This window comes from Dipodomys ordii, unplaced genomic scaffold (assembly GCF_000151885.1).
Source record: "Dipodomys ordii isolate 6190 unplaced genomic scaffold, Dord_2.0 Scaffold102, whole genome shotgun sequence".
Classification (NCBI taxonomy): Eukaryota; Metazoa; Chordata; class Mammalia; order Rodentia; family Heteromyidae; genus Dipodomys; species Dipodomys ordii.
In genome coordinates, this window is record NW_012267318.1 from 4,085,536 (window position 1) to 4,111,290 (window position 25,755).

At 41.8% G+C, this 25,755-nt stretch overlaps 1 protein-coding gene and 1 non-coding gene across 3 annotated transcripts in view; one reads left to right on the plus strand and one right to left on the minus strand.

The window, feature by feature from the left end:
* The window catches only part of Uspl1 (ubiquitin specific peptidase like 1), a 41,301-nt gene extending 26,084 nt beyond the window's left edge, over positions 1–15,217 (plus strand). For both annotated transcript variants that reach the window (XM_013027314.1, XM_013027315.1), the window contains 3 exons: positions 1,101–1,226; positions 9,728–9,885; positions 13,179–15,217. In XM_013027314.1, coding sequence (XP_012882768.1) covers positions 1,101–1,226; positions 9,728–9,885; positions 13,179–15,100 — 2,206 coding nt within the window. In that variant the 3' untranslated portion in view covers positions 15,101–15,217. The remainder of the gene's footprint in view (positions 1–1,100; positions 1,227–9,727; positions 9,886–13,178) is intronic.
* Positions 15,218–25,093: 9,876 nt separating this feature from the next.
* On the minus strand, positions 25,094–25,167 carry Trnan-guu. The gene has a single exon. It is a non-coding gene; the product is annotated as a tRNA-Asn (tRNA).
* Positions 25,168–25,755: the final 588 nt, after the last annotated feature.

Sequence of the window (25,755 nt, forward strand, 5' to 3'; positions counted from 1 at the left end):
AGGAGGAGGCAACAATGCTTGATAAGAAATGTACTCATTACCTTGCTCATGTAATTGGAACCCCTCTGTATGGTATTTTCACAATTAAAAAAAAAAACTTATTAAAAAAAAAAGAAAAGAAAATACCCCTGATTGTTTTGAATAGGAATTGAGCTCTGATTTCACTAACCTTAGAGCAGAGATTCTCAACCAGCAGCTCTATAGTTTCCCAAGAGAGCATTTAGCAATGGCTAGAGGCATTAGTTGCTGCATTTGAGCACTGATAACTGGCTTCTGGTGAGAGGCCAGGGATACTGACAAACATCTTCCAGTATAAGAATGATGCCTGGCAACAAGAGATTGTCTGGTACAAAGTGTCCATGTATTGCTGCTGAGAAACCTTGCCTTTCATACTTTGTTTCCGCTCATAGTTGAAAATTAGACTGTTAGCAGGGTGTCAGTGGCTCAATGCCTATAATCCTAGCTACTCAGAAGGCTGAGATCTGAGAATCCCAGTTCAAAGCCAGCCTGGGCAGGAAAAACTATGAGACTCACCTCCAATAAACACCAGAAAACCAGAAGTGGCACTGTGGCTCAAGTAGTAGAGCACTACCCTTGAGCTGAAGAGCTGAGGGACAGCGCCCAGGCCCAGAGTTCAAGCCCCACAGCTGACCAAAAAAATTAGACTGTTGTCAGGTGCTGGTGGCTCATGCCTGTAATTTTAGCTACTGAGAATAGCATTTCAAAGCCAGCTGTGGTAGAAAAGTTCCTGTGAGACTTTTATCTCCAGTTAACCACTCAAAACCCAGAAGTGATACTGTGGCTCAAGTGGTAGAGTGCCAGCCTTGGGCATGACACTCAGGCTCTGAGTTCAAGCTTCACAGACAACAAAAAAAAGGAAAGAAAAAGAAAAAAATACTAGAATGTTAATATGGATTCTTCACAGAGAACTTCTTTGCCAAGACCAGGGGAGGGACCAGTATCCTACAAATACATGACTTGGGAAAGTAGGAGATAGAAAAGTATGAATAAGCATAAAGGACTTATTTTAGGCATTGGTTTAAATTAATGCAAAGGAACTTAGCATAAAAGAATTTAATACATATCTTCTTTTTTCACAGGTGTATAAAGAATCTGGTCACCTTCACAAATGTTATCCCTGACTGGCACCCACTTAATGCCGCCCATTTCGGACCGTGTAACAATTGCAACAGTAAATCACAAATAAGAAAAATGATATTGGAAACGTGAGTTAAAACCATATTTTAATTTTTGAAATGAAATGAAGATAACATTTACATTGAACAGAAAGTGGCGACTGCAACTTCCCTTTCAGAAATTCAAGTTAGCATGTACTTGGGAATCAGGACCTTAGACGACTATATGCAAGCTGTTAAAGAAAAACAGTGCTGCAGGGCTGGGTTAGGGCAATGTCTTAGTGCTGCTGAGTGGCCTTGTTCCTTCTGGGTCCTGTTCTTGAGCTGCTCCTCTCTTCACTACTTCCCCTCTTGTTGCCTCTTTGCTAATGTTTCCTCATCTGTCAAGTTCTCATGTCACTAGAATTCTAGAACATCCTTAATTTCAACAACTAAGATGATTCAAAGAAGATCATGTGCCTCACCTGTCTGAATGTCTGTCTTCTCATAGGTACCAGCCTACCAATTCTTCCATGTTGTAAGCTTTTGAACATATATGCTTTCACTGTATGTTGCCAACTTTTTGGCTTGTTTTCAGCAGGAAAGTTGGTCACCATTAGAGTAATTCTGACTTTAATTCCAGCTCTATGTTAGCGGTTTGTGTCTTGTTGATCTGCTTATACATGTCCACATCCTCTTTGGCCATCATGTGAGTCTGACTCCAGATAAAGAGCCAGAGACATTAACTCCCCCCTTAAATCTTCCAGAAATACCTCAGAATTATTCCTAAAAGTATGTTGTCATTGAAATAAGACGTTTTCCTTTAATAGTGCCAAAAGGTTTAAAAGTACAACTGTACTCTGCCTCACTTCCTCTCCAGGCTTCTATATCAAATCTTCAAATTAAGGTTGCGTTTACTTTGACATAGCAAAGTATGTTGGGGGCTGGGGGCTCATGCTTGTAATCCTAGCTACTCAGGAAGCTAAGGCTAGAAAAATCCCATGAGATTCATCTCCAAAATAGCCAGCAAAAAGCCTAGACTAGAGGTGTGGCTGAAGTGGTAAAGTATCACCTATTAGTATGAAAGCCTAGCTGGAGCACAAGGCCCTAACTCTAAGCCAAAACAAAAACGCAAAATGACGTGCTGTGCAGTGGTGGAGGGAGGACTAGGGCTCCTGTTCCCCATCTCGTTGAGCCATTTTCTACCCTTCCAGTGTGAATGAGTACTTGGTTAAACTAGTGCTCAATGTTTGAATTATTCTTAATGTCTATATATTATTTCTTTCTCTGGCCAGGCAGTGTACATGGTTTTGATTTATTTCTCTAGCAATTCTTTATCCTTGTCTTGTGTTTTCATTTGCTTTGTTGTTTATTCATTGGATTTTTTCCCAATTGACATATATTTCTATGTCTATTTCTAACTCTCAAATGCTTCAAAATGTTGAGCTTCTTCCAACTGGCTTTTGTTTTCCTGGAAGCTTCTCTTTTGTTGACTTCTGTGCTGTCACTCCAGTCTTCCAGTCTGCACTGACTCCCCTCTGGACTGGCCACCTACGGATACTCTTTCTACTTTTAAAATCCGATTTAGCGCAAGCCTATCCTTCACAATTGCCTCATTTAGATGCTGAGTCTTTGGGGGTCTGTAGGACAGAGAGCTCCCCTCCTCAGGACATCTGACATCACTGCATCTGTTCTGCTCTCCCGCTTCCACATTTGTTCGCTTCTGTATTGGCTACTTCTTTCCTATTGCATGTTCCCTTTTTCCAGGCTTTTGGGCCATAGCTCTTTTTGTTCTTCACTATCATTTGAAGGCATCTGAGTGGGAAAAAGAGCAGCTATCTTAACCAAAAGTCTGTCACCTTGCTTGGCCATTTGGTGTCCAGGTTTTGTGAGTTAAGTGTTGAAGAATCCCATGTATAAGCTTTCCTTGATGGTGACACAGGTAGTAGCACAGTAGGGTCTGTCTGCTGAGGTCCTATTCTGAGCCCTTGATTTGCTTGAAGCTAATTGTTGTGTGTTAATTTTGTCTGGTGTTTATATCTGTTTTTTTCTCATGACTTATGATTGAGGATAAATTCACTTTTATTGTTTGATCTGTTAGTTGGCTGCATTGCAATGAATACTTTTTAATTACATAAATACGTTGCATTACTTAAAGATGTATGCTCTGATCAGAAACCATTAGCTAAAATCATTTCTTAATGAAAATGTATTTTGAGTTCCAGTGGGCCAAAATGTATTTTGACTTCCAGTTTAAAAGTAAAAATTATAATTTGAACATTTCCATTATTCTTTAAAAGTAGTTGAACTTATGTAAAAGTTCACTTAAATTTTAAATGGCAAGATCTTTACAAAAGCCTTAATGTAGTTCTTTTTTTCATAATGAGGATAACTTGATTTGTTGGTGTCATATAGAATTTAGAATCACATTTCATATAGCTTTTAGGGACAACTTAACTTGCATCCATCATGCAACATTCTAAAAAGGAACAGTGTTGTAAATTCCCTGATCACCTTGCCTCAGATGACTCACATCTGGAATATGGCCCCATTAGAACAAGAACTTGGGATAAATCAGGTGAATGATGCCTAGTGGGTGAAGTCTGCTACTTTTCTCTCAGTAAGTTATTTAGGAGTTACAGTCAGTATGGTAAAGTAGAGCAACTAGCATCTTAGAATCAGATTTCATTTTACTTCACAAGCTCTTACAACGAACCTCACATTACTGCCACAGTCTCCTTTAGGAGCCATGTACTCCTCTGAAGGGGACATTTGAAGAAGTTTAGTTAATTTAGCAGTGATTTTTTTGCATTCTAATTAGATTTATTCTTAGATACCTTACTTATTTTGACAATATTATAAACAATATTTTTTAAATTGCATTTTATTATCTTTATTAAATATTTCGTTATTATAAATGGGTTACTATTCCATAAGTCAGATAATGAGTACATTTCTTTTGGGCAGTGTCACCTTTGCCTTCACTCTCTCCGTTTTCCCTTTCCATCCCCATCTACAAGTGTCTAGTGAGTACCGCTGGTGCATTTGTTCACCCTTTGTCCCTCTATTTCTTTGCTTCTTTTACCCTTCTCCCCAAGACAAAAAAAAAAAAGGAAAAAACCCTCTTGTTACTATTTCTTGAGGTTCATTTCAATAAATATTATGTTATCAGAGGCACTGAGGCATTGTGCCTTTGTTTGGCAATGATTTCTTTGTAAAGAATAATGGAGTGGTAAGAAAACATTTCCATCTGTGCTTATGGAGGCCTTCTTTTAAGGAACGAGATTATAACGACCCTACCAAATTTTGGATAGAATACTAATCCATAATTGAATGTAAATTTAATTTAAATGTTCATTGACTGAAAGTGCTATATTGTTTAGCTTCAGAGAATAGTGCTTAAAACTTCTTGAACATATGAATTTTCATAAAGATATTTACATATTAATGTGTATGGATAATACTAATTATTTGAATTATGGCTGATTATTCGTACTTTTCATTCTTGTCATAGCGTCTGAAAGAATTACAAAAGATATAATAGATCTAAACTGTAATGGTGGTAAACAATGACATGTACAGACTTTTCTGCTTAAAGCTGGCATTATTACAGTGTGGATATACATATGAATGTTATTCAACTTGCATTTCTTAGATATGAATTATTATATAAATTGAGTTGAAATAAAAAGTTGTGTGCTAGCTGTTAGCCCAAGATGTTGCTGCTCTGTGTGGTGTAGGGACTTGTAGTTTCCTCGCTGTCCTTGGGCAACCAGCGTTTCACCTGGTTCCCCTGTGCTTGCTCTCCCTTTCCTGAGGGTAGATTTTTGTAAGAGAAGTTCAACCCATGTTAGGTGATGGCACGTATATCTTTGGCCTGAAATTGCTTGTTCCCATTCTGTTATTCATTCTGTCCCATTTTCCTCTCCTCTCTCCTAGGCCTGGGTATCATCTTGAATACTCCAGCATTGAGGGTAGGAAAAAGCCAGAGAATAAAACCTATGTGCAGAGTTCAGCCTTCACCTGAGAGGCTGGAAATGAGACAGCCTAATTGTGTTCCTCAGACTTGTTAAAATACAAGGAAAATCATTTGGACTTTATTTGAAATTTAGAACTTAAAAAGCTTTACATTTGTAGAATGTAGAGTAGAGACACTGTGGGTCTAGCTCATTGTTAATAGCCTGTGAGGGAAGTGGCACTGTGGCTCAAGTGGTAGAGAGCCTGCCTTGAGCTGAAGAGTGCAGGGACAGCGCCCAGGCCCAGAGTTCAAGCACCACGACCGACATTAATAAATAAATAAAATATAAAAAATAAGAATAGTAGCCTGTGAGGCAGGAAGGGAAACAAATAAAGGACATTTTAAAGATTTGCCTTTGGGTGAAAGGTTATAGTAAAACTAAAGAGTAATTCTGAGCCAGGTGCCACAGTGATTTACACCTGTAATCCTAGCTGCTTGGGAGACTAAGATTGGGAGGATCAAATTGGATGCACTTGGGAGGATCAATTTGGATCCACTGGGAGGATCGGTTTGGCCAGCTTTTACCAAAAAAAACAGTTCTCAAGTCTCTTATCTCAACTGAAGAGCTGGAACTGGTAGCACGTGCCTGTCACTCAAACTACAGCATCAAGCATAAAATAAGTAAATTCTGGTCCAAGTGTGGACTAAAGGAAGAAGCAAAGAGTATCTCAGAATAACCAGTGTAAAGGTCTAGAGGTAAGGCTTAGCTGTAGAGCATTTGCCTAGCAAGTGTGAGGCTTGTGTGAGTTCAAATCCCAGTACCAAAAACAGAAAAGAAATGGTGCTGTGGATCAAGTGGTAGAGTGCTTGCCTTGAGCTGAAGAGCTCAGGGACAGTGCTCAGGCACAGAGTTCAAGCCCCACTACTGACAAAAACAAACCAAAACAAACCAAAAAAGAATTATGAAATTATGATTCTGCTCAGCACCAGGCCCTTGGTGACTGCTGTATTAGATAATTTTTTGGTAGGAAGGGTTTGTGTAATTGAGAGGATCTGATAGCCAACTGACTGAAATTCTAGCACACAGGAAGCTGAGGCAGAGGATTTTGAGTTTTGAGGCTATCCTTGGTACATAGTGACACATGATGTCTCACATCAATAATGAACAAAAGTATCTAAAGGATGTTTTAAAAATTTGTATAGTTTCTCCATTATTGTCATCCATTTTTTTAAAAAAATTATCTTTGTTGGATAATAAAATCAAATTTCTATCCTAATTTCTGTCCTGTGTAGCTTTCTCAAAACAGGATTGGAGTTATTGGGGTTAGACTTTGAATATCTATTACATCTAAGAAATCTTGAATATAGAATGACTTGCGAAAGAATAGTTTGGAAGGTTTGGAATATTTAAAAAATAAAATAAAAATCTGTCAGGTTTGGCCTCATAGCCCTTAATTTATTTCTAATATATGTATGTTTTGAAACATTTTCATTAACATAAAGGCAAAAAACTAGTTTTCTAGTCTAGGATCTAGGGATTGTTTCAGTAGCCTCAAATTATTTTGAAAGCTATGGTATGTATGAGCCTAAGGTAACTATTAATACTTTAATTTTTTTTTCTTTTTAGTGGTAACCTTGGGTTTGAACTCAAGGCCTCCATCTTGCTATGTGCACTACAGCTGAGTCATATTTCCAGCCTTCTTTTTCAATGATTTTTTGTGTGTGTGTGAAAATACTGTACAGAGGGGTTACAATTACATGGGCAAGATGAGTATATTTCTTATCAAGCATTGTAGCCTCCTTCTTTGTTCCCCCTTCCCATCCTCCCCCCCAACCCTCCACACACACACCAAAGTTGTAAAGTTCGTTTTCAACATAACCACTTGTACATCTCATTGGTGCAATGGGTCCACCTGTAACCCTATTTAAACAATTTGTTTTTCTCCTTCCCCTCCACAAATTATACCGACATCAAATACAGTGAAAGCAGGGGTTATACCATGGGGGAGGGACATACAAAGCAACAAAGAAATAATCTCATAAATGTGTTAGAAACAATCGCATGGAAGAAAAAAAACCCATTTGAATACATATCTTATGGTTCATTTCCCTAACATCAACTTATCTGACCTTTTCTGCTTGACTCAGACATATACTAGATATTGCAAATAAGGGAAACCATGGGACCTGTGTTTCTTTGGGCCTGGCTTACTTCACTTAATATAATTTTTTCCAAGTCTTTCCATTTCCTAACAAATGGGGCAATGTCATTCTTTCTGATGGAGGCATAGAATTCCATTGTGTATATATACCACATTTTCTTGATCCATTCATCTACTGAGGGGCATCTGGGTTGGTTCCATATCTTAGCTATAGTAAATAATGCTGCAATAAACATAGTGTGGTGGTAGCTTTAGTGTGGTCTTGTTTGTAAGCATTTGGGTAAATGCCCAAAAGTGGGATTGCTGGGTCATAGGGGAGCTCTATGTGGAGTCTTTTGAGGAACCTCCATACTGCTTTCCAAAGTGGTTGAACAAGTTTACACTCCCACCAACAATGCAGTAAGGTTCTCTTCTGCCCACATCCCCTCCAGCATCTGTTGTTATTAAAGTTCTTGATTTTAGCCATTCTAACTGGGGTGAGGTGGTATCTCAATGTTGTTTTGATTTGCATTTCTTTTATGACTAGGGAGGTTGAGCATTTCTTCATGTGTCTCTTTAAGTCTTTAGCCCACTTATTTATTGGGCAGTTGTTTCTTTGAGGATTTGTTGTTGGGGGATTTAATTTTTTGAGTTCCAGGTATATTTTAGATATGAGACCCTTGTCCGATGTATGGCTAGTGAAAATCTTCTCCCAATCCGTGGGCTTTCTATTGATCTTGCTAGCTATGTCCTTTGCCATGCAGAAGCTCTGCAATTTCATGCAATTCTATTTGTCCAACCTTTCTTTGATTTGTTGTGTTTCTGGGTCTCTATTGAGAAAATTTCAGCCTGTGCCAACAAGACCTAGGGTTTCTCCTATTCCATCCTGTAATGTTTTCAGAGTGTCTGCTTTGACTCCGAGGTCTTTGATCCTCGATGATTTTTTTGAGATAGGGTCTCACTACATTCTAGCCTAGAACATGTTTGTTTACATTTCTTAAGGAGGTTGGGTGTACCACCATGTTCAGCTCTTGCTGGAGGAAGGGTCTTGCTAGCTTTCTTCTTAGGAGGGGAGGCTGGGCTATTTTTGAACCTTGATCCTCCCTACCTCAGTCTCCAAAGTATCTAGGATTTACAGGTATGAGTTTCCTGATACCTGGAGGTTCCTAATAACTTTATTCGTTTTTAATTTGTTTACTTTAAAATAGTTTAATAGTAAATAAAACAGACAAATGCCTAAAGCCTATATATATGGCTGTGAGATTACATCTCTAGTTTTACCATGGATTATTGATTCAAAGACTCATACTTAACATTTTAACATACTTGAGATGAAAATGTATTTAAAGATCAATGGTGTGGTATATAGCACATTTCTATCACCAGTGACATCTTGGATTCTGTGAAGTCAGTATGATTTAAGAGTGGCACAGAGGTAGTGTTGCAGACAGTTTGTAGGACTTTAACATCTCAGACTTTTTTTTCTTTTTCTTTTTTTTTTTTGGTCGTGGGGCTTGAACTTTAGGCCTGGGTGCTGTGCCTGAGCTCTCCAGCCAAGGCGAGTGCTCTAACACTTGAGCCACAGTTCCACTTCCAGTTTTCTGGTGGTTAATTGGATATAATTGGACTTTCCTGCCTAGGCTGGCTTTAAACCCTTGTCCTCAGATCTCAGCCTCCTGAGTAGCTAGGATTAGAGGAGTGGGCCACCGATGCCAGACATGTCTCAGATTTTAAGGGCTGATTCTTCTTTAGCAAAATGACTGACAAGGAGTAATTTACAAATTATCCCTGTCGTTCTAAATAATTCTGCATTTTGGACATTGATTCCAGTTCACTTCAGTTGAATAAATTTTGATAAGCTAACAAAGTTTTGACAGCTGTTTAAATGTTAGGAAAAGAGATATTCAACATTTTTCTTAAATCCTGAGAGCACTGTTAATTTTATTTTAGGCCCATATAGGTTTTGCTTTTTAGTTTGACATTACTACAATAGTACAACGTATTATGGGAATTATATTCACATCTTGAAGTTTGTAGTAAAACAACCATTTTGCTTTCTTTATTTAGTTAACTTCCTGAGATACCAGAAACATGGGTGAAATTAATATTTATTTGAATGTCTTAGGCTTAAGGTTTACTTTCTACACCAAATAGAGGTAATTTGGACATTAGATGCCAGAGGAAATTCTAAAAGGTCTGGACTTTCATTTGAGTTCTACAAAGTAGCTGCCTTGGATCTTTAAATCAAAGCAACATTGCTGCTCACAGAGCAAATTCTGTTTAATGGGCTTTGTTAGTCTTCACAATGTCTGTCAATAATGCCATTCCTAAAAGGGTTTACTGTTCTGTACTTCTTACAGTGAGTCCTCTATTTCTAATTAAGGCTCACATCTGGAGGTGCTCAAGAAAATTAGTGCAGTTAGTCTTTAAAGTGTGTGTGACTGGTTCATGTCATGACATGTTGTATGTGAGCAGAATCACATCTGTTGGCCTCTCTTGCCTTCTCTCCACAGAGTGTCTCCTATATTCATGCTGCACTTTGTAGAAGGCTTGCCACGGAGTGACCTACAGCACTACACCTTCCACTTTGAAGGCAGCCTTTATCACATAACGGCCATAATTCAGTACCGAGCAAGTAACCACTTCATAGCCTGGACTTTAGAGCCTGGTGGTAAGTGTTAAATATTGCCTTTTAGGGTCATAGTCATGGGAACTACTATTTCATCATCATTCTTGTCTAACTATACTAAATTACTATTGTATTTTTCTTTTTAAAGACACTGTACCTTAACTCTTATTCCTCCTTCTGCTAATGTTTGTGGTTTCAGTATCCTTCCTAACTCTTCTATCACATATCTGTAGGTGTATACATATGCATATTTCTATCTTATTTATTTGGGCTTTTTGGTACAGGGTCTCACTCCAGCCTGCCTTGAACTCAAGAACTCTGATACTCAAGCATTGGAATGATGAGCTTGTATACCATTGTTGGTTTACAATTTGCTTTTTTCCACTCAATATCTATGTTTTTCAGATACCTTATACTTTTTAAAAGAAAGGTTTTGGGAAATACAAAAATAAATTTTTAGCATAATTATAACCAGTAACACAAATGAACTAAAAAGTAAAAATAAAGTAAAAATTTTTTTAAACTATGAACCAAAGGACTGTATAGCCCTCTGTTACTGAAATAGTTTACTAACAGTCTCAGTCAAAATAAAACCTTTATTTACTTTTAAGTATTTAAACTGCCCAGAGGAAAGCTGAATAAATACAGTCCAGTTTAGATTAGTTGTTTTTTTCACATTGTGCATTTATCTTCAACAAGAAAGTTAGATCCCTTACAGAGCTATATCAGGCCCTAGGTAAGAGGTTACTTTGATAATGACTATTTTCGATTCTTTTGTCTGTACTTTTCTTGAGGAAGGAGCTGTCCTGGGTATTGAACTCAGGGCATTCATTGTACTTGCTAGGTAGGAACTCCACCATATGAGTCACACCTGTAGCCCCTTTTACATTGTTTATTTTTTAGTTAGGATTTCACTAGGTGCCCAGGCCAGCCCAGGCTATGATCCTACTTGTGATTCTCAGTGGAAAAGACATGTGGAAATGACAGGTGAATACTTCTATGCCCAGGCATTGTGCTTCCAAGCAGCCATTGGTTGAGATAGAATCTTGTGAATTTTTATGCCTGACTGACCTTAAACCTCAATCCCCCCAATTTCTGCCTCTCAAAGTAGGTAGGGTTATAGGCTTGAGCTATCACTCCTGGCTTACTTTTTATATTTGACATTTTCTTCTAGGAAGTAGTTTGGATTGATATTAGTGAGTATCTGCAGTTTGCTCTGGAAATGTAATTACTACCTTGAAGAGGTTTTTATCTGTCACCAGGATTTGGTTGGAAGTAGTTTTTAACAGAAACAACAACAATGAAAGAAAATAAGCTTATATTTTAACTTTGATCAAATTCTGTGGAATGAAAAATCTACTTCAAGTATAAGTTTCTAATCTTTTCTTTCTTTTTTTGGGGGGGGTCCGGTCATGGGGCCTGAACTCTGGGCCTTGGCACTGTCCCTCAGCTCTTCAGCTCAAGGCTAGCGCTCTACCACTTGAGCCACAGCGCCATTTCCAGCTTTTATTCTTTTTGCTTATGTGGTGCTGAGGAATTGAACCCAGGGCCTCAGGCATGCAAGGCAAGCGCTCTACCACTGAGCCACCTTCCCACCCCCAAGTTTTCTAATCTTAATAGAATGTGAGAATCACATGGCTAGCTTATAAAAATTTCTAGAATCTACAAGGTCTGCTACCTCTAGCTCAGCAAATCAATCTTAGGGATCAGGCCCAAGGATCTATTGTTTTTATTTTTTTTTGTTTTTATATTTTAAAAAAGTTATTGTTGGGTGCTAGTGGCTCACGTTTTTAATCCTAGCTACTCAGAAGGCTGAGCTGAGGAGCACAGTTTGAAGCCAACTCAGGCAGAAAAGCCTGTGACATTCTTATCTCTAATTAACCACCCAAAAAAAAAAGCTGGCGGTGCTACTCAAATGGTAGAGTGCTAACCTTGCGCCAAAGAAGCTCAGGGATCGTGCCCAGGCCCTGAGTTCAAGTTGCAGGACTAGCACAAAACAAAAAAGCAAGATACAGAATTTAAGTTTACCATTTTTCATTTATAAATTAATGATATATTGTTATTCATGACATTCTTAGTTTGTATAATAACTACTGCCATGAATTACCAGTGGATAAAATTACTCATTACACAATAATTCCCTGTTGCCCTTTCCACAGCCAATAGTAGCAATTGTTCTGCTGCGTCTTAATTTCATAGTTCTAGGTACCATCCAAATACAACCATACTGTATTTATCTCTTGCATCTGGCCCATTTCATTTAGTGTATATTTTCAAGGTTCAACCATGTTACTATGTTAAATTTCCTTTCTTCAGGACTAATACTACATTGTATTATCTGTTACCTTTTAGCTATAGTGCCTAGTGCTGCTATGAACCTTAGTAGCTATCTCAATCCTGTTCTCAGTTCTTTGGGTGTATACCTACAAGTGGAATTGCCATGTCTTATTGGAATTCTGTGAAACCTTTCAGGAATGGCTTAACTGTTTCCACAGCAACTTCCCCATTTTACATTCTCACTAGCAATGCCCAAGGGTTCCAGTTTTACCAACTCCCTGTTAACATTTGTTAGTTTCTTTGTTTATAACAGCTAACCCAGTGGATTACTGTCCTTCTTTGAGGAGCAATTTATGAATGAGTTACAGTCTTACTCATTCATGCCTCAGTCTACTTCAGAATGACTCCTCTGCCTGCTATGCCAAGAAAAATAATTGCCAGTTACCAAACTGCTATGAATAATGGACTCTCCACAGATCTGATATCAGTTCTGCAGTACTTACACTGCACACTGCTGCTAGTCCTTAGACTTGTCCTGCCATCCAGCATCTTATTCTCCTTGTTCTCCCTTGAGAGATGAGAAGACAGAATAGCTGCTATTGTGTACACAGAAGGCTGAAGATCTGGGCACCCCATCCATCCTGGGCTGTGCTACCTAGGCATAGCAAGATCCTGTCAGATTACAAACAAGAAATGGAACAATTGTTTGGGGTAACTTAATTCATAGAACTACATTTTCTATTTTTCAGTGCTGATAGGTATTTATTTTACCATCCAAAAGTTAAAGTTATTTTATCTTGATTTTTGTGTGTGTGTGGGTATTTTAGGAACCAGTATAAACTCCACAAAATTATCCCAGATTTCTAGGCTGTGCATACAATCCTAATAAGCACTTTAATATCCAGCAGAGAATGGAGAACAAGGGTAGAGCCATGTTTTTAAGTGTTCTCTTTTGGTGCATATTCAGTGTTATTACAGTTCAGAAGAGTAGAAGGAAGTGCAGTGGGTTGGTAGTCCAGGAGTGTCTGACCTCTTTGGCTTTCTTTCTCATCCCCCAGGTAGTTGGCTGGAATGTGATGATTTAAAAGGCCTGTGTGTTGAAAGGCACGAGAAATTTGACATTCCTGCCTCAGAGATACATATTGTTATTTGGGAAAGAAAAACATCCCAGATGACAGCTAAAGAAGCTGCCTGCCTTCCACTCAAGAAGTCCAGCGGTGAGCCTGCTCCAGGTGAGGGGAGACCAGCATCTCCAGCGCTGTGCTCAGGGCACGAAGCTGCTGCTGCTGCAGTGGAGGCCGCCTCAGCCGCTCACCCCCCACCTGCATCAGATGCTCCTCATGCTCTTGCACTGGAGAGAGCTGAAATGCATGGACATTCTATATTTTCAAGTCCAAATGATGTGGTTGACCATAATAATGTATGCTTGATGCTTGAAGGAACTATCCAGGAAGCCACCTCTGTTTTCCAAATGAACTCTAAAGCTTTGCTAGTTCAAAACAAACCTGTGGCAGAAGTTGCAGGACCTGTCATGGCAAATACTCCACAATCACTAGAGTCACCGATGGTCTCTTCCCTGTCTCCATGTAAAGAAAAGTTTATCCAAATGCAGTTGGTGGATTTAAGCTTTCCACTTCAGCTTGCAAGTACAGATGCACAGTCAGAACAGCAGAGCACAGAAGATGGTACAGCTATTAAATCTGTGAATACTGCTCCTGCTGCTGGTTTTGTACAGGAAGACAAGTCAGTGGGAATTCAGGACACTCCATTTAAACAATTGTCCCCATTAAAAATTGAGAAATTAAAACCAGACAATGAAAATAAGCAGCACACTACATCTCAGGCTTCTAATTTGAAGAAAAAAGAAATCACAGTAAATCCTCAAATCCTAACAGCAAAGTTATCAGAGAATCCACCTCCAAAAGAGACTCAGAAGAAGCCATTTGTGGGAAGTTGGGTTAAAGGGTTGTTAAGCAGGGGTGCTTCATTTATGCCTCCCTGTGTTTCTGCCCAGAATAGAAACTCTTTAACTGATTTGCAGCCTTCAGTTAAAGGAGCGCGCAGCTTTGGTGGCTTTAAGACAAAAGGTGTAAACCAAAAGGCCAGCCGGGCATCCAGAAGAGCTGGCAGAAACGCAGGTAAGCCACCTGCTGTGAATAGCAGCCCTCCCCCAGTCTCTTCCCAAGCCCCTCCCCCAGCAGGCAGCACCATGGCTCATCCACACACAGGTGGGGATGCTGCTGCAGGACTTTGGAAGGTCCAGGGAAGCACTGTACAGGGAATGCACCTCAATGGCCATTCACATGGAAATGAAAGTAGCAGCTCTCCAGCCAACCATGGAGACTCCGTGCAAAGTGAGATTCATAAACTTCGACTGAAACTTCTTAAGAAATTAAGGGCAAAGAAGAAGAAATTAGCTGCTCTTACAGCTTCTTCCCCAGATAGGACACTTCCAAATGAAAATGTAGAACATGGGTCCCATTATGGGTCTCCAAATGACTGTGAATCAATAGAAGACTTGTTAAAAGAACTACAATATCAAATTGATGCTGCTGATAAAAAGACTGCATGTACTCCTGTGCCTAGTGTCTCATACAATGGTCAAACTCATGAAGAAATTTTAGCAGAATTACTGTCTCCTACGCCTATATCAACAGAGCTGCCAGAAGATGCAGAAACAGACTTGCGGTATCTGGAGATGGGAGATGACCACACTCCAGCATCAGTACCTAGTGAATTAACCAGTGTGCCCCAGACACATCTCAAACAGGACCACAACTATTGCAGTCCTACCAAGAGAAATCAGTGTGAAGCTCAGCCTGACTCACTCACAAATAACACCTGTATGAGAACATTAAATTTGGAGAGTCCCATGAAGACTGATATTTTTGATGAGTTTTTTTCTACTTCACTAACTTCTTTAGCAAATGACACATTAGACATACCTCACTTTGATGAATATCTGTTTGAGAATTGCTGAATTCTTATTAACTCTAGTTTAATATTTATTATTGTTTATAGAAAATATTCTGTTTTCAGGTAGTATTTGCACACTGGTCTTGTGTAATAATGGTGAATAAAATATAAGCTGCTGAAGAATTTGCTTTTGATTCTTTCCAAGAAGCATGAGGTCTGTTTTAAATTAAAATTATCACTGGGCATTGGTGGCTCACACCTATAATCCTAGCTACTTAGGAAGCTGAGATCTGAGATCTCAGTTCAAAGCCAGCCTGAACAGGAATCTGGGCCTCTTGTCTCCAGTTAACCACTAGGGAGGAAAAAAAGCTAGAAGTGAATATGTGGTCAAGTGGAAGAGTGCCAGATTTGAGCAAAGGAAGCTCAGAGATAGAGCCCAGGCCCTGAGTTTAAGTCCCAGAACCAGCACCAAAATCAGTTAAGAATGTATTCTTGGGGCTGGGAAGGTGGCTCAGTGGTAGAGCGCTTGCCTTGCATGCTTGAGGCCCTGGGTTCGATTCCTCAAAACCACATAAGCAAAAAGAAAAGAGCTGGAAGTGGTGCTGTGGCTCAAGTGGCAGAAGTGGCAGAGCACTAGCCTTGAGCTGAAGAGGTGAGGGACAGCGCCCAGGCCCAGAGTTCAGGCCCATGACGGACCCAAAAAAAAAAAAAATGTATTCTTGTTAGTCTGAGGACTAACCCAGTGGTAGAGCCTTTTTGACCAGCATTGTGAAGCCTTGGGATCCTCAGCACCTGAAAAAAGGTATACATTATATTTGTTCACATTGGTGAATCTAGTGTTGGAGCTCAGGAGAGGAGATGCTGGAGATGCTTGTTTAGGGATCATGTGTGCTTGATTGTATATATTTAACGCCACTATCAAAGGAGCTGAAACAGTAGGTGAACATGTGGTACCCCAAAGTCAAAGCAAGAACACTTTTTGGAAGGAGGGGGGTGATTATCAGATGCTGGACAATAAGCAACATGAGGTTTGGGCAGTAAGGAAGGCCATAGCAACAGCAAGGACAGTTGAATGGGCCCTAAAAGGACTCCCAGCTGGGCTCCTGAGCAGGTGTGGTGAGAAAGTGGTGCTGTATGATGGAGATTCGCTTTTTAGGAGAAGGTGCTAGATGGAACCCATGCATGCCAAGCATGTGCTCCACCACTGAACCAGCCCCAGTCCTACACCCACTTTTTGAAGCAGTTTCTGGTGCCTGGATTTCTGTGCAAGATGATATAATAGATTCTGTGTGGCCAGTCTGTTACCTGGTGAGAAACTGTAAGAGGTTTCTCCAGGGATAGGATCCAGTATAGAAGAGGAGGATGTGACCTTAAAAGAGGAAGAGTTTATTTCTAATGCCAGAGGAAAAAGATCTCTCCTGGGGGTTGCTCAGTTTTTGTGCCAGTTCAGGGGCATGAACTCAGGGTCTGGATGCTGTCTGAGTGTTTTAAGTTACACTTGTTAACTCTACTACTTGAGCCACAGCTCTACTTCTGGCTTTTTGGTAGTTAATTAGAGATAGTCTCACAGACTTCCCATGCCCAGGCTGGCTTCAAGCCATGATCCCCAGATAAGTAGCTAGAATTACAAGCGTGAGCTATGGGCACCCAGCTTCTAGTATTTTCTCAGGGAACTAATATGACCAGCTGTTGAGGATGTGGAGGGAAGAGGAATTGGAGATTGAAGTGAGGTTTGGAAGAGAGGGGAACTAATCCAATAGGATGAACTTGCCTAGGCTGTGTCAAGACCCCCCGCCCCACTTCCCCTCCACCCCCCAGGGTACCATGGTCTTAAACTTAACTGAGACTGCAGATAATGGTGGCAGTTTTTTTTGGGGGGGGGTTCATTTTTTGTTGTTGTTAATGCCCCTAATGCCCTCCACTCCACCCATCATTTTTATCTGCTCTAGTGTAAGTCAAAAAACCTGCCAGAGTTAGATGTAGTGAGAGAAGAGGAATGATTGATCAGGCAAATGGAGGAAAGAGACAAGGACTTAAAAGGTTTTATATGTGAGTAATGTTAGATCTGGAATGGCACCCAAATACACTTGTGCTTCAGACTTGTTCTGCTTTGCCCTATTAGGAGGTGCTGGAATGTTGAAAAACCTCTTCAACATTCATTTGTGCTACCTCTGCATATAAAATAGTAAACTTTGTCATTTGGCAATTTGTTTTCTAGGATACTTTTTTTAAAACAGGTTTCATTAGCCTGGGCTAGCCTTTAATTCATAATCCACAATCCTGGGCTGGGAAGGTGGCTCAGTGGTAGAGCGCTTGCCTTGCATGCCTGAGGCCCTTGGTTCGATTCCTCAGCACCACATAAGCAAAAGAAAAAAGCCAGAAGTGGCGCTGTGGTTCAAGTGGTAGAGCACTAGCCTTGAGCTGAAGAGCTGAGGGACAGCGCCCAGGCCCAGAGTTCAGGCCCCACGACCGGACCCAAAAAAAAAAAAAAAAAAACCATAATCCACAATCCTTCCATAGCTTCTGGAGTGCTGGGATTACAGGTGTGCACCAACACTCCTGGCTCAGGCCTTTATTTGTTTTTGTACCAGTACTAGGATTCGAACTTGGGAGCACTGTCTCTGAGCTTTTTTGCTTAAGGCTAGCACTCTACCACTTGAGCCACAGCTCTATTTTCAGCTTTTAAGTGGTTTATTGGAGATAAGAGTCACATTGTTTCTGGGCTTCTCGGAACTGTGATAATCAGATTTCAGCCTCCTGAGTAGCAAGGATTACAAGCATGAGTCATTGGTAGCCCAGCTCAGACTGCTATTTTTAATGTTTGAATGTGTGGAAGTTTCACATAATTTCCTCTTTTAGTGTAATGCATTATTAACAAGATTTCAATCCCCTAAAATATAAATATTTCCTCATTTTAAAATGAAACTAGGGGGGCTGGGAAGGTGGCCCAGTGATAGAGCGCTTGCCTTGCATGCATGAGGCCCTGGGTTCGATTCCTCAGCACCACATAAGCAGAAAGAAAAAAGCCGGAATTGGGGCTGTGGCTCAGGTGGTAGAGCACTAGCCTTGAGCTGAAGAGCTGAGGGACAGTGCCCAGGCCCAGAGTTCAGGCCCCACGACCAGACCCCCCCCCAAAAAAAAAAAGTGTGTGTGTGTGTTTGTGTGTGTGTGATGTATTCGGGTGTGTTTTGATATGGAACATTTACATTTCTCTATTTTCTATCCCTCCCACAGTAAAGTTATTTGAATTCTGTCCAGTAACCTGAACAACTCATCAGCCATGCAAAAAACATCATTCACCTATCTTTCTTTTTTCAGTACTGGGAATGAAACCCAGGGGCCTGTACATTCAACTCCACAAGCTCTCTATCACTGAACTGTATCACCAAACCTTGGATTTTGGGGTAGGGTCTCACTAAGTAGCAAGGCTATTCTTGAACGTATGCTCCTCCCACTTCTACCTCCTGAGTGCTGGGATTACTAATATGGGCTACTTACACCTAACATTACTGTCTGGTTGTACTGCTAGAATTTGTATATGTTTGCTAGATTTGAATCCATGGCCTTGCACTTGGTAGGCAAGCACTCTACAACTAGCTACAGCCAGATCCTCAAGCAGTTTATTAACATATTTTAAATTTGCATAGATTATTGAGGTTACTGGGAAATATTTTTTAGTGATCTATTACCACATGCCAGTTGAGAGCTAAGATGATTGATACAATACCAGTTTCCAGAAGAAAAAAGACAAGGAAGAAAGTCATTAGTAACAGGATTTAATCAGGCTTTCTTTTGTCCTCATGTCACAGTAATGCACATTGAATCTTCAAAAGGAGTATGAAGAATGAAAAAAATAAGTATTAACTTTGCTGGGCATTACAGAAACAAGCAAAAGAGATAGGTCATTTTGAGATGTATGCCCTGGGAGGGGAGGAAGGGTTCATGGCTAATGTGTGTTAGAGAAAGCCCCTGCAGAAGTTAACTCTGGAATGGACTTCATTCTGTATATTTCAGTGGTAACCCTTCACAGCATCATTCTGGCTGCAGGTAAAGAACCACTGTCAACAAGTTCCAAAAGGGCCTCAGTGAAATTCTCCATTTTGTCCCTCTGAGCCTTGTTAACTTATGGGAGGTCATTGTTTTGGACTGGGCTCTTGCATAGCCCAAAAAGCGGAGCAAACCTTGTAATCAAACAACTTTAAAACTGGCTAGTATTCAGAAAGAGCCCAGGAGCTTCCTAGCAACCAATTAGAAGAGATACTGTCATCCATGGTAAGAGCCCTGTAAGGAACTAAGGGGCTGGGAAGGTGGCTCAGTGGTAGAGCGCTTGCCTTGCATGCATGAGGCCCTGGGTTCAATACCTCAATAAGCAGAAAAAGCCAGAAGTGGCGCTGTGGCTCAAGTGGTAGAGCGCTAGCCTTGAGCTGAAGAGCTGAGGGACAGCGCCCAGGCCCTGAGTTCAGGCCCCATAACCCCCCAAAAAAAGAAAAGGAACTAAAACCAGTCTCCTTCCCTTCCTGGTTTCTGCTTTCTTGGTCTGTTTTCTCCCTGTAAATCTTACCTTTTCTGCTCAGCTCCCTCCTCCCCTGCTCCTACCCCTCAGCACAGGTAGGATGCTGAGAACCTGGGCACCCTTGACTCCTCAGGAGGCTGAGATCTGAGGGTCGTAGTTTGAAGCCAGCCTGGGCAGGAAACTGTGAGACTTTTCTTCATAAACTACTCAAAAAACCTGGAAGTGGCACTGTGGTTCAAGTGGTAGAGTGCTCGCCTTGAGCAAAAGCAGCTCAGGGTCTTGTACTTGATTGGCTATCCCTCTACCATTTGAGCCACATACCCAGCCTGAAATTTTGCTGATTAATCAGAGATGATCGTTCAGATCTCAGTCTCTGGAGTAGCTAGGATTACAGGTATGAGCTAACAGTGCCCAGCTTAAGAAGATGTTTAAACAGTAACTTAAATTGAACTACAAAAGCAAGAGGGCCTAAGGAAATTGTTGCAATTTGGAAATAAAAATGCATTTTCTGTTTTATCAGGCTCTTAATACCCTGGTAAGGTGTCCTTCATGCCAGCTTCCCTTTCCTCTGTTGATGGAGATTAGGTATAGATGTCCCCCATTATGTGTTTCCTATTGGGCTGAGATTATCTAAAGATGCTGCTGGAGCTCCAGTGTCTCCGCAGCTCACCTGACAATGTTCCTCTTCCCCCAGGGCAATGGGAATCAGGCCTGTTTGGCAGGATGGCAACAAGTTTGCTGTTGTAAATTGATGTCCCACTAGCATAGAGAATCCCTATGCTTTTATTGAATTGAGAACTTCTATAAACTTACACTTCTACCTGAGTCTTAACCTATGCATATTTTTACCTACACTATTTATCATGGTAAATTCCAGCCATCAAACCTATACTCAAGTGCAAGTAAATATATCAAATCAGCTAAAGACAAGCCATCATTATGCTCACACACATAATTATCTAAGCATTTACAAAGGCATATGTGTTTTTGCTTGTGAACATGTGTGTGTGTGAGAGAGAGAGAGTGTGTGTGTGTGTGTGTGTGTGTGTGTACTGGGGCTTGAACTCAGGGCCTGGGTGCTGTCCTTTAGCTTTTTTGCTCAAAGCTAGTGCTCTACCACTTGAGCCACGGCTCCACTTTCAGTTATTGTTTCTTTTCTTTCTTTTTAAAAAATTGGTCATGGGGCTTGAACTCCGGGCCTGTGTGCTGTCCCTAGCTCTTTTGCTCAAGGCTAGCACTCTACCACTTTGCCACTTCCGGCTTTCTGGTGGTTAATTGGAGCTTAAGAGTCTCATGGACTTTCTTGCCTGATCTGGCTTCAAGCCACTAACTATCCTCTGATCTCAGCCTCCTTTGTAGCTAGGATTACAGACATGAGCCACTCGTGCCTGGTTCTTTGCTCTTTTTTTTTTTTTTTTGCCCATTTGGAGATAAGAATCTCATGAATTTTCCTGTCCAGGCTGGCTTTGAACCTTAATCCTCAGATCTCAGCCTCCTGAGTAGCTAGAATTACTGGCATGAGCTACCAGTGCCTGGCACAAAGGCATATTTTGAAGTGTGGGTTTGACTTGTGAGGTAATAACCTCATCTTCAACAGACAATAATTTGTTGTTTTTATTAGCAGATACTAATTGTACAAAGGTGTTGCATGGTGATATTTCCATACATTTTACTGTTTTTCCCAAAAGAAAAACAGTGAAAAATGGCCCAATTCCTATGAGAGCTAACTAAAATGGGCAATTTGCTGGTGTCATTAAAGAGATTCACAGGAAAGAAATGCAAATTGCTATTTGCTAATGGCATAGCTCTCCACAGAAGTTACTGTGTAGGTCACTGTATTAAAGCCCTTCTCATCTAGACATTGCTGATTGCAACAATAAAGCTTTGTGTGTAAACCTCAAGGCAGCTGCTTTTGTTTCAAGTCCTTTATTGTTAGTTTTACAGATCTACTTAGACAAAACAAAGCAAAGTGATTTCTTTTTGTACTGGACTCTTCATATTCATTGTGTTACCTTCAAGTCCTCAGATGAGTGGTTTTTGCCATATTTAAACATTTTAGATTTGACATGCTTTGTGGCGTTTATCAGTAATTAGAATATAACTTCAGCAAACAAAACAAAACAAAACAAATATAGGATTTCCAAACTTGGGAGCCAAGAACTCTGCTTCACAGTGTCTTCCCCTGAGTGTCAGAGGCAAAAGTGTGCCTGTGAATACATGAAAATCCCATATGAATCCCTATAGTAGACTGTGGGAAGTTTGACTTCAACAAATAAAATTTAAGAAAATAGCAAAAAGCTATTTCTTGTTCTAGGGTTGACTCTAACAGAAATATGCTGGGGAGTCTAATGCAATAAGCTACAGTGAATGTGGGCAATTTGGCATTTCTTATTCTAAGGCTTGAACCCAGTATTTCATGTTTTCCTTTGGCTTTTCTGGCTGGTGCTGTACCACTTGAGCATGCTTCCAGCCAGGCTGTTGACTGGTTAACTGTAGGTGGAGTCTCACAGACTGTCAGGGCTTACTATGAACCATGATCCCTCCTTGTCAGCCTCCTGAGTAGTTAGAGTTATAGGCATGAGCCATTGGTACTGACTCATAATTTAGTTTTAGTTTTTTCGGTTAAGATCTCTTCCACCTAGCCATTTGGGAAGCTGAGGTGGAAAGATTGAGCCCATAGCCTAGGCAGCACTGATCCTAATGTAGGCAGAAAAAAAAAAAAAACAACAACCCAAATCCCTTTTAAGAAAGCCACCAGGCTCTAATGCAGGTGCTGCCCTGGACGTGCCTCACCCATGTTTGAATTCTCTGATATATTCCTGTCTCCCTTGAATTGTAACCACCTCTTTTTCTTGCTACTCGCCTTATCCCTGAACCTCTCTTGGAATATAGTTGCCTCCTAACTGTTCATTGATCTTTTATTTTGCTGTGTCATATCATCCATTTAAGGATTCCATTCTATTTTCCTCCCTCCCTTACAGTGGAGTCTTGCCACATCCCCCAGTTCCAAGCATCCTTCATAAGCTAAGGACATGTCCTCTGCACACCAGTTACACTCATTCGCCTTCTACCCACCATCTTGTCTTGAGTTTTCCCCAGCCATAAATGCCTCTCTCTTCTAAACTGTTGCAATCATTTTTTTTTTTCTGTCGGTTGTGGAGCTTGGACTTCTGGGCACTGTCCCTGAGCTCTTCAGCTCAAGGCTAGCGCTCTACCACTTGAGCCACAGCACCACTTCCAATTTTCTGGTTGTTTATTGGAAATGAGTCTAACGGATTTTCCTGCCCAGGCTGGCTTCGAACTGTTATCCTTAGATCTCAGCCTCCTGAGTAGCTAGGATTACTGGCGCCCAGCTAGCTGTCCCATTCTTTAAGGGTTGTTTCAAACCCTCCAGAAGACCCACCTCCAGACAGCGTTGATCTCATTAATCATCAGGGAACAATGTGTGGGCCTCACATGAATGCCTCATCCTGTGCAGTTTGGCTGTGCATCTCTGTGAGCCATATATTTTTATGAAGGCAGAGACTGCTTCTGTACTCAGCACAAACCATGAGATAGGCCTGTGCTAGAAGAATAAGCAAGGTGATGGGAACCCGGCTATGTCTTCCTGTGGGTTTTGATTCTAATACAGTAACAAGAACCTCACTGTTTTCAGGGTGATGTGATATTGCATCTTTAGATGGTGTCACCTGACTAAGTGGGTCCAGGTGGAGGGCACTCAGCGAAAGGCACTTGGGGACTAGGACAGCAGAGCCATGCCAGAGACCTGCACTCAGTGGACACATCCACGAGAATCTCCACAAACAAGGATGCATGTGTGTGTGTGTGCACGCGAGCATGCACATGTGCACACACTCCACCGCATACTGGCACCAGGGCTTGAACTCAGGGTCTCTCCCAACTTTTTTGTTAAGTAAAAGAGAAGTCACACCTCCACTTCTAGTTTTTGGGTGGTTTTTGTTGTTGTTGTTGTTGTGCTGGTTGGAGAGAAAAGTTTCATAGTTTTTCTGCCTGGGCTGACTTTGAATCTGGATCCTCAACCTTAACCTCCTGAGTAGCTAAGATTACAGGTGTGAGCCACCAACACTGGCTGACCAAGGGCTTTCTGAATCTTCAGGCATGCAGGGATACTGAATGTTTTGAATGGTGTATGCATATGTAAATAATCTGACCATCTGAGCAGGGGTTCACTCTTCAGGGGCGGTTATTCTGTCTGAAATTCCATTGTCCTCAATAGGGTCTCCATATTTAGGACTTCTACTTGTACAATAGAGGATATATTATTGTCAGCAGTTATTTATAACAAATTGGCTTTTCCCAGTCTCATCTAAGAAACCGCCTTACTGGCTCAGTTAACTGTCCCTTCTTTTGGGGCTCTTAAAGTTCTCAAGTTGCCAATGAAGTTGATTCCAGAGACAAAGCACCTACCCCTACCACCTCCGTATTGGCAGAAAAATGACAATATGTGATTGTCTTTATTAGAGTCTTAAGTGAATCAACTACTTGAAAAATATTAGTGTCGGGCTGGGAAGGTGGCTCAGTGGTAGAGCGCTTGCCTTGCATGCCTGAGGCCCTGGGTTCGATTCCTCAGCACCACAAAAGCAAAAAGAAAAAAGCCGGAAGTGGTGCTGTGGCTCAAGTGGTAGAATGCTAGCCTTGAGCTGAAGAGCTGAGGGACAGTGCCCAGGCCCAGAGCTCAGGCCCCACGACTGGACCCCCCCACAAAAAAAAAAAAAAGAAAAGAAAGAAAAATATTAGTGTCTTCTGTGAGACTGGAGGTGAAAATATGTCTTCTGAAACTTTTTAAATGCTGGTCCTGAGGCTTGAACTTGGGGCCTGTGTGCTATCCCTGAGCTTCTTTTGTTCAAGGCTAGTGCTCTACCACTTGAGCCACAGCACCAGTTTCAGCTTTTACTGAGTAGTTTTATTGGAGATAAGAGTCTCTCGGCTGGCTTCAAACCACCATCTTCAGATCTCAACCTTTAGAGTATCTGAGATTACAGGCGTGAGCCATCACCTCCCGAGCCAATATTGATTCTTTAGAGATACTTTCCAACAGCAATCCCCGGGGTTTCTGTTTGATCTTAAGTTCAAGGGAGATTCGGTGTGAAATCTGAGAGAGATCTTTCTCTGGGTTCAAGTCCATTGTTCCCACATTGAGCAGCTGAACTGAACTTTCTTAAGGCAGTCTGCTTTCGCACACTTCTAGAAGGCTCTTCCGTTTCCACACAGCAATACTAAAGGCTACCTTTGCAGTTTGGTGCTGTGCAGCGTGGCTGAGAAATTACTGGTGCTCGTTGACTTCCAGCCCCAGCAGGCCAGGCTGCTGCGTCTGCCCTGCAAGCACCCTGCAGGGTCTGCAGAGCACCTGTGCAATTGCCCTTGAATCATGGACAGGACCCCAGCCCACTAGGGCCCGCCCTGGACACCAGATGGAAGCTACTGTCCTTGGCGCCAGAAGGGCGCTACGAGCATCGTATCCAGTTAAAAATCTCGGGATTGCGGTTTAAAATGAACCTGGACGGAGCAGAAAAGAACGGCTGCCGTCCCTGGGTGGGCTCGAACCACCAACCTTTCGGTTAACAGCCGAACGCGCTAACCGATTGCGCCACAGAGACCCAGCTGCCCAGATCGCGGTGCGCGCTGTACACATTTCCACAGCGGCGGTGGCGTCTTTCGCCACCCTGGGCGGGGCGGGCGGGGGCGGAGGCACTGCGCGGAGGCTGCGGAATCGGAATCGGTCTCCAGGGACGGGGGAGGGGGAAGGGGGAAGGGGTGGAGCCGCGGGCGGGCCGGTGGGCGGAGCGCGTCTCCCCGGGACAAAGCGCGCCCCGTGGCGCAGCGGCAGCCACACTGCGAGCGTGAGGACGGGCGGGACTCTGCGCGGTGGCTGCGTGCGGGACAGCCTCTGAGCGGCCCCGCTCCCAGCCGCGGTAACGGATGGAGGGGATCCGTGTAGGCCCCACAAGGGCTCCGTTGCTGCTGCCTCCTCCTCCCCAAACTTTCCCTCTGCAGAGCAATGAATGCCCATTTGAATGAGCACGTTCTGGTTTTGTTTTCCTTGTAAGTTAAGAAAAGTAAAACCGTTTTCATCTCCTAAGAATCAGAGAGGTACTTCTGGGTCCTTCAGTTTCTCTCTGGATGAGGCCACACCGGCACTCCATGAGCCCCGCACCCTCTTATCCTCACCCCCCAGAATGGGAGGA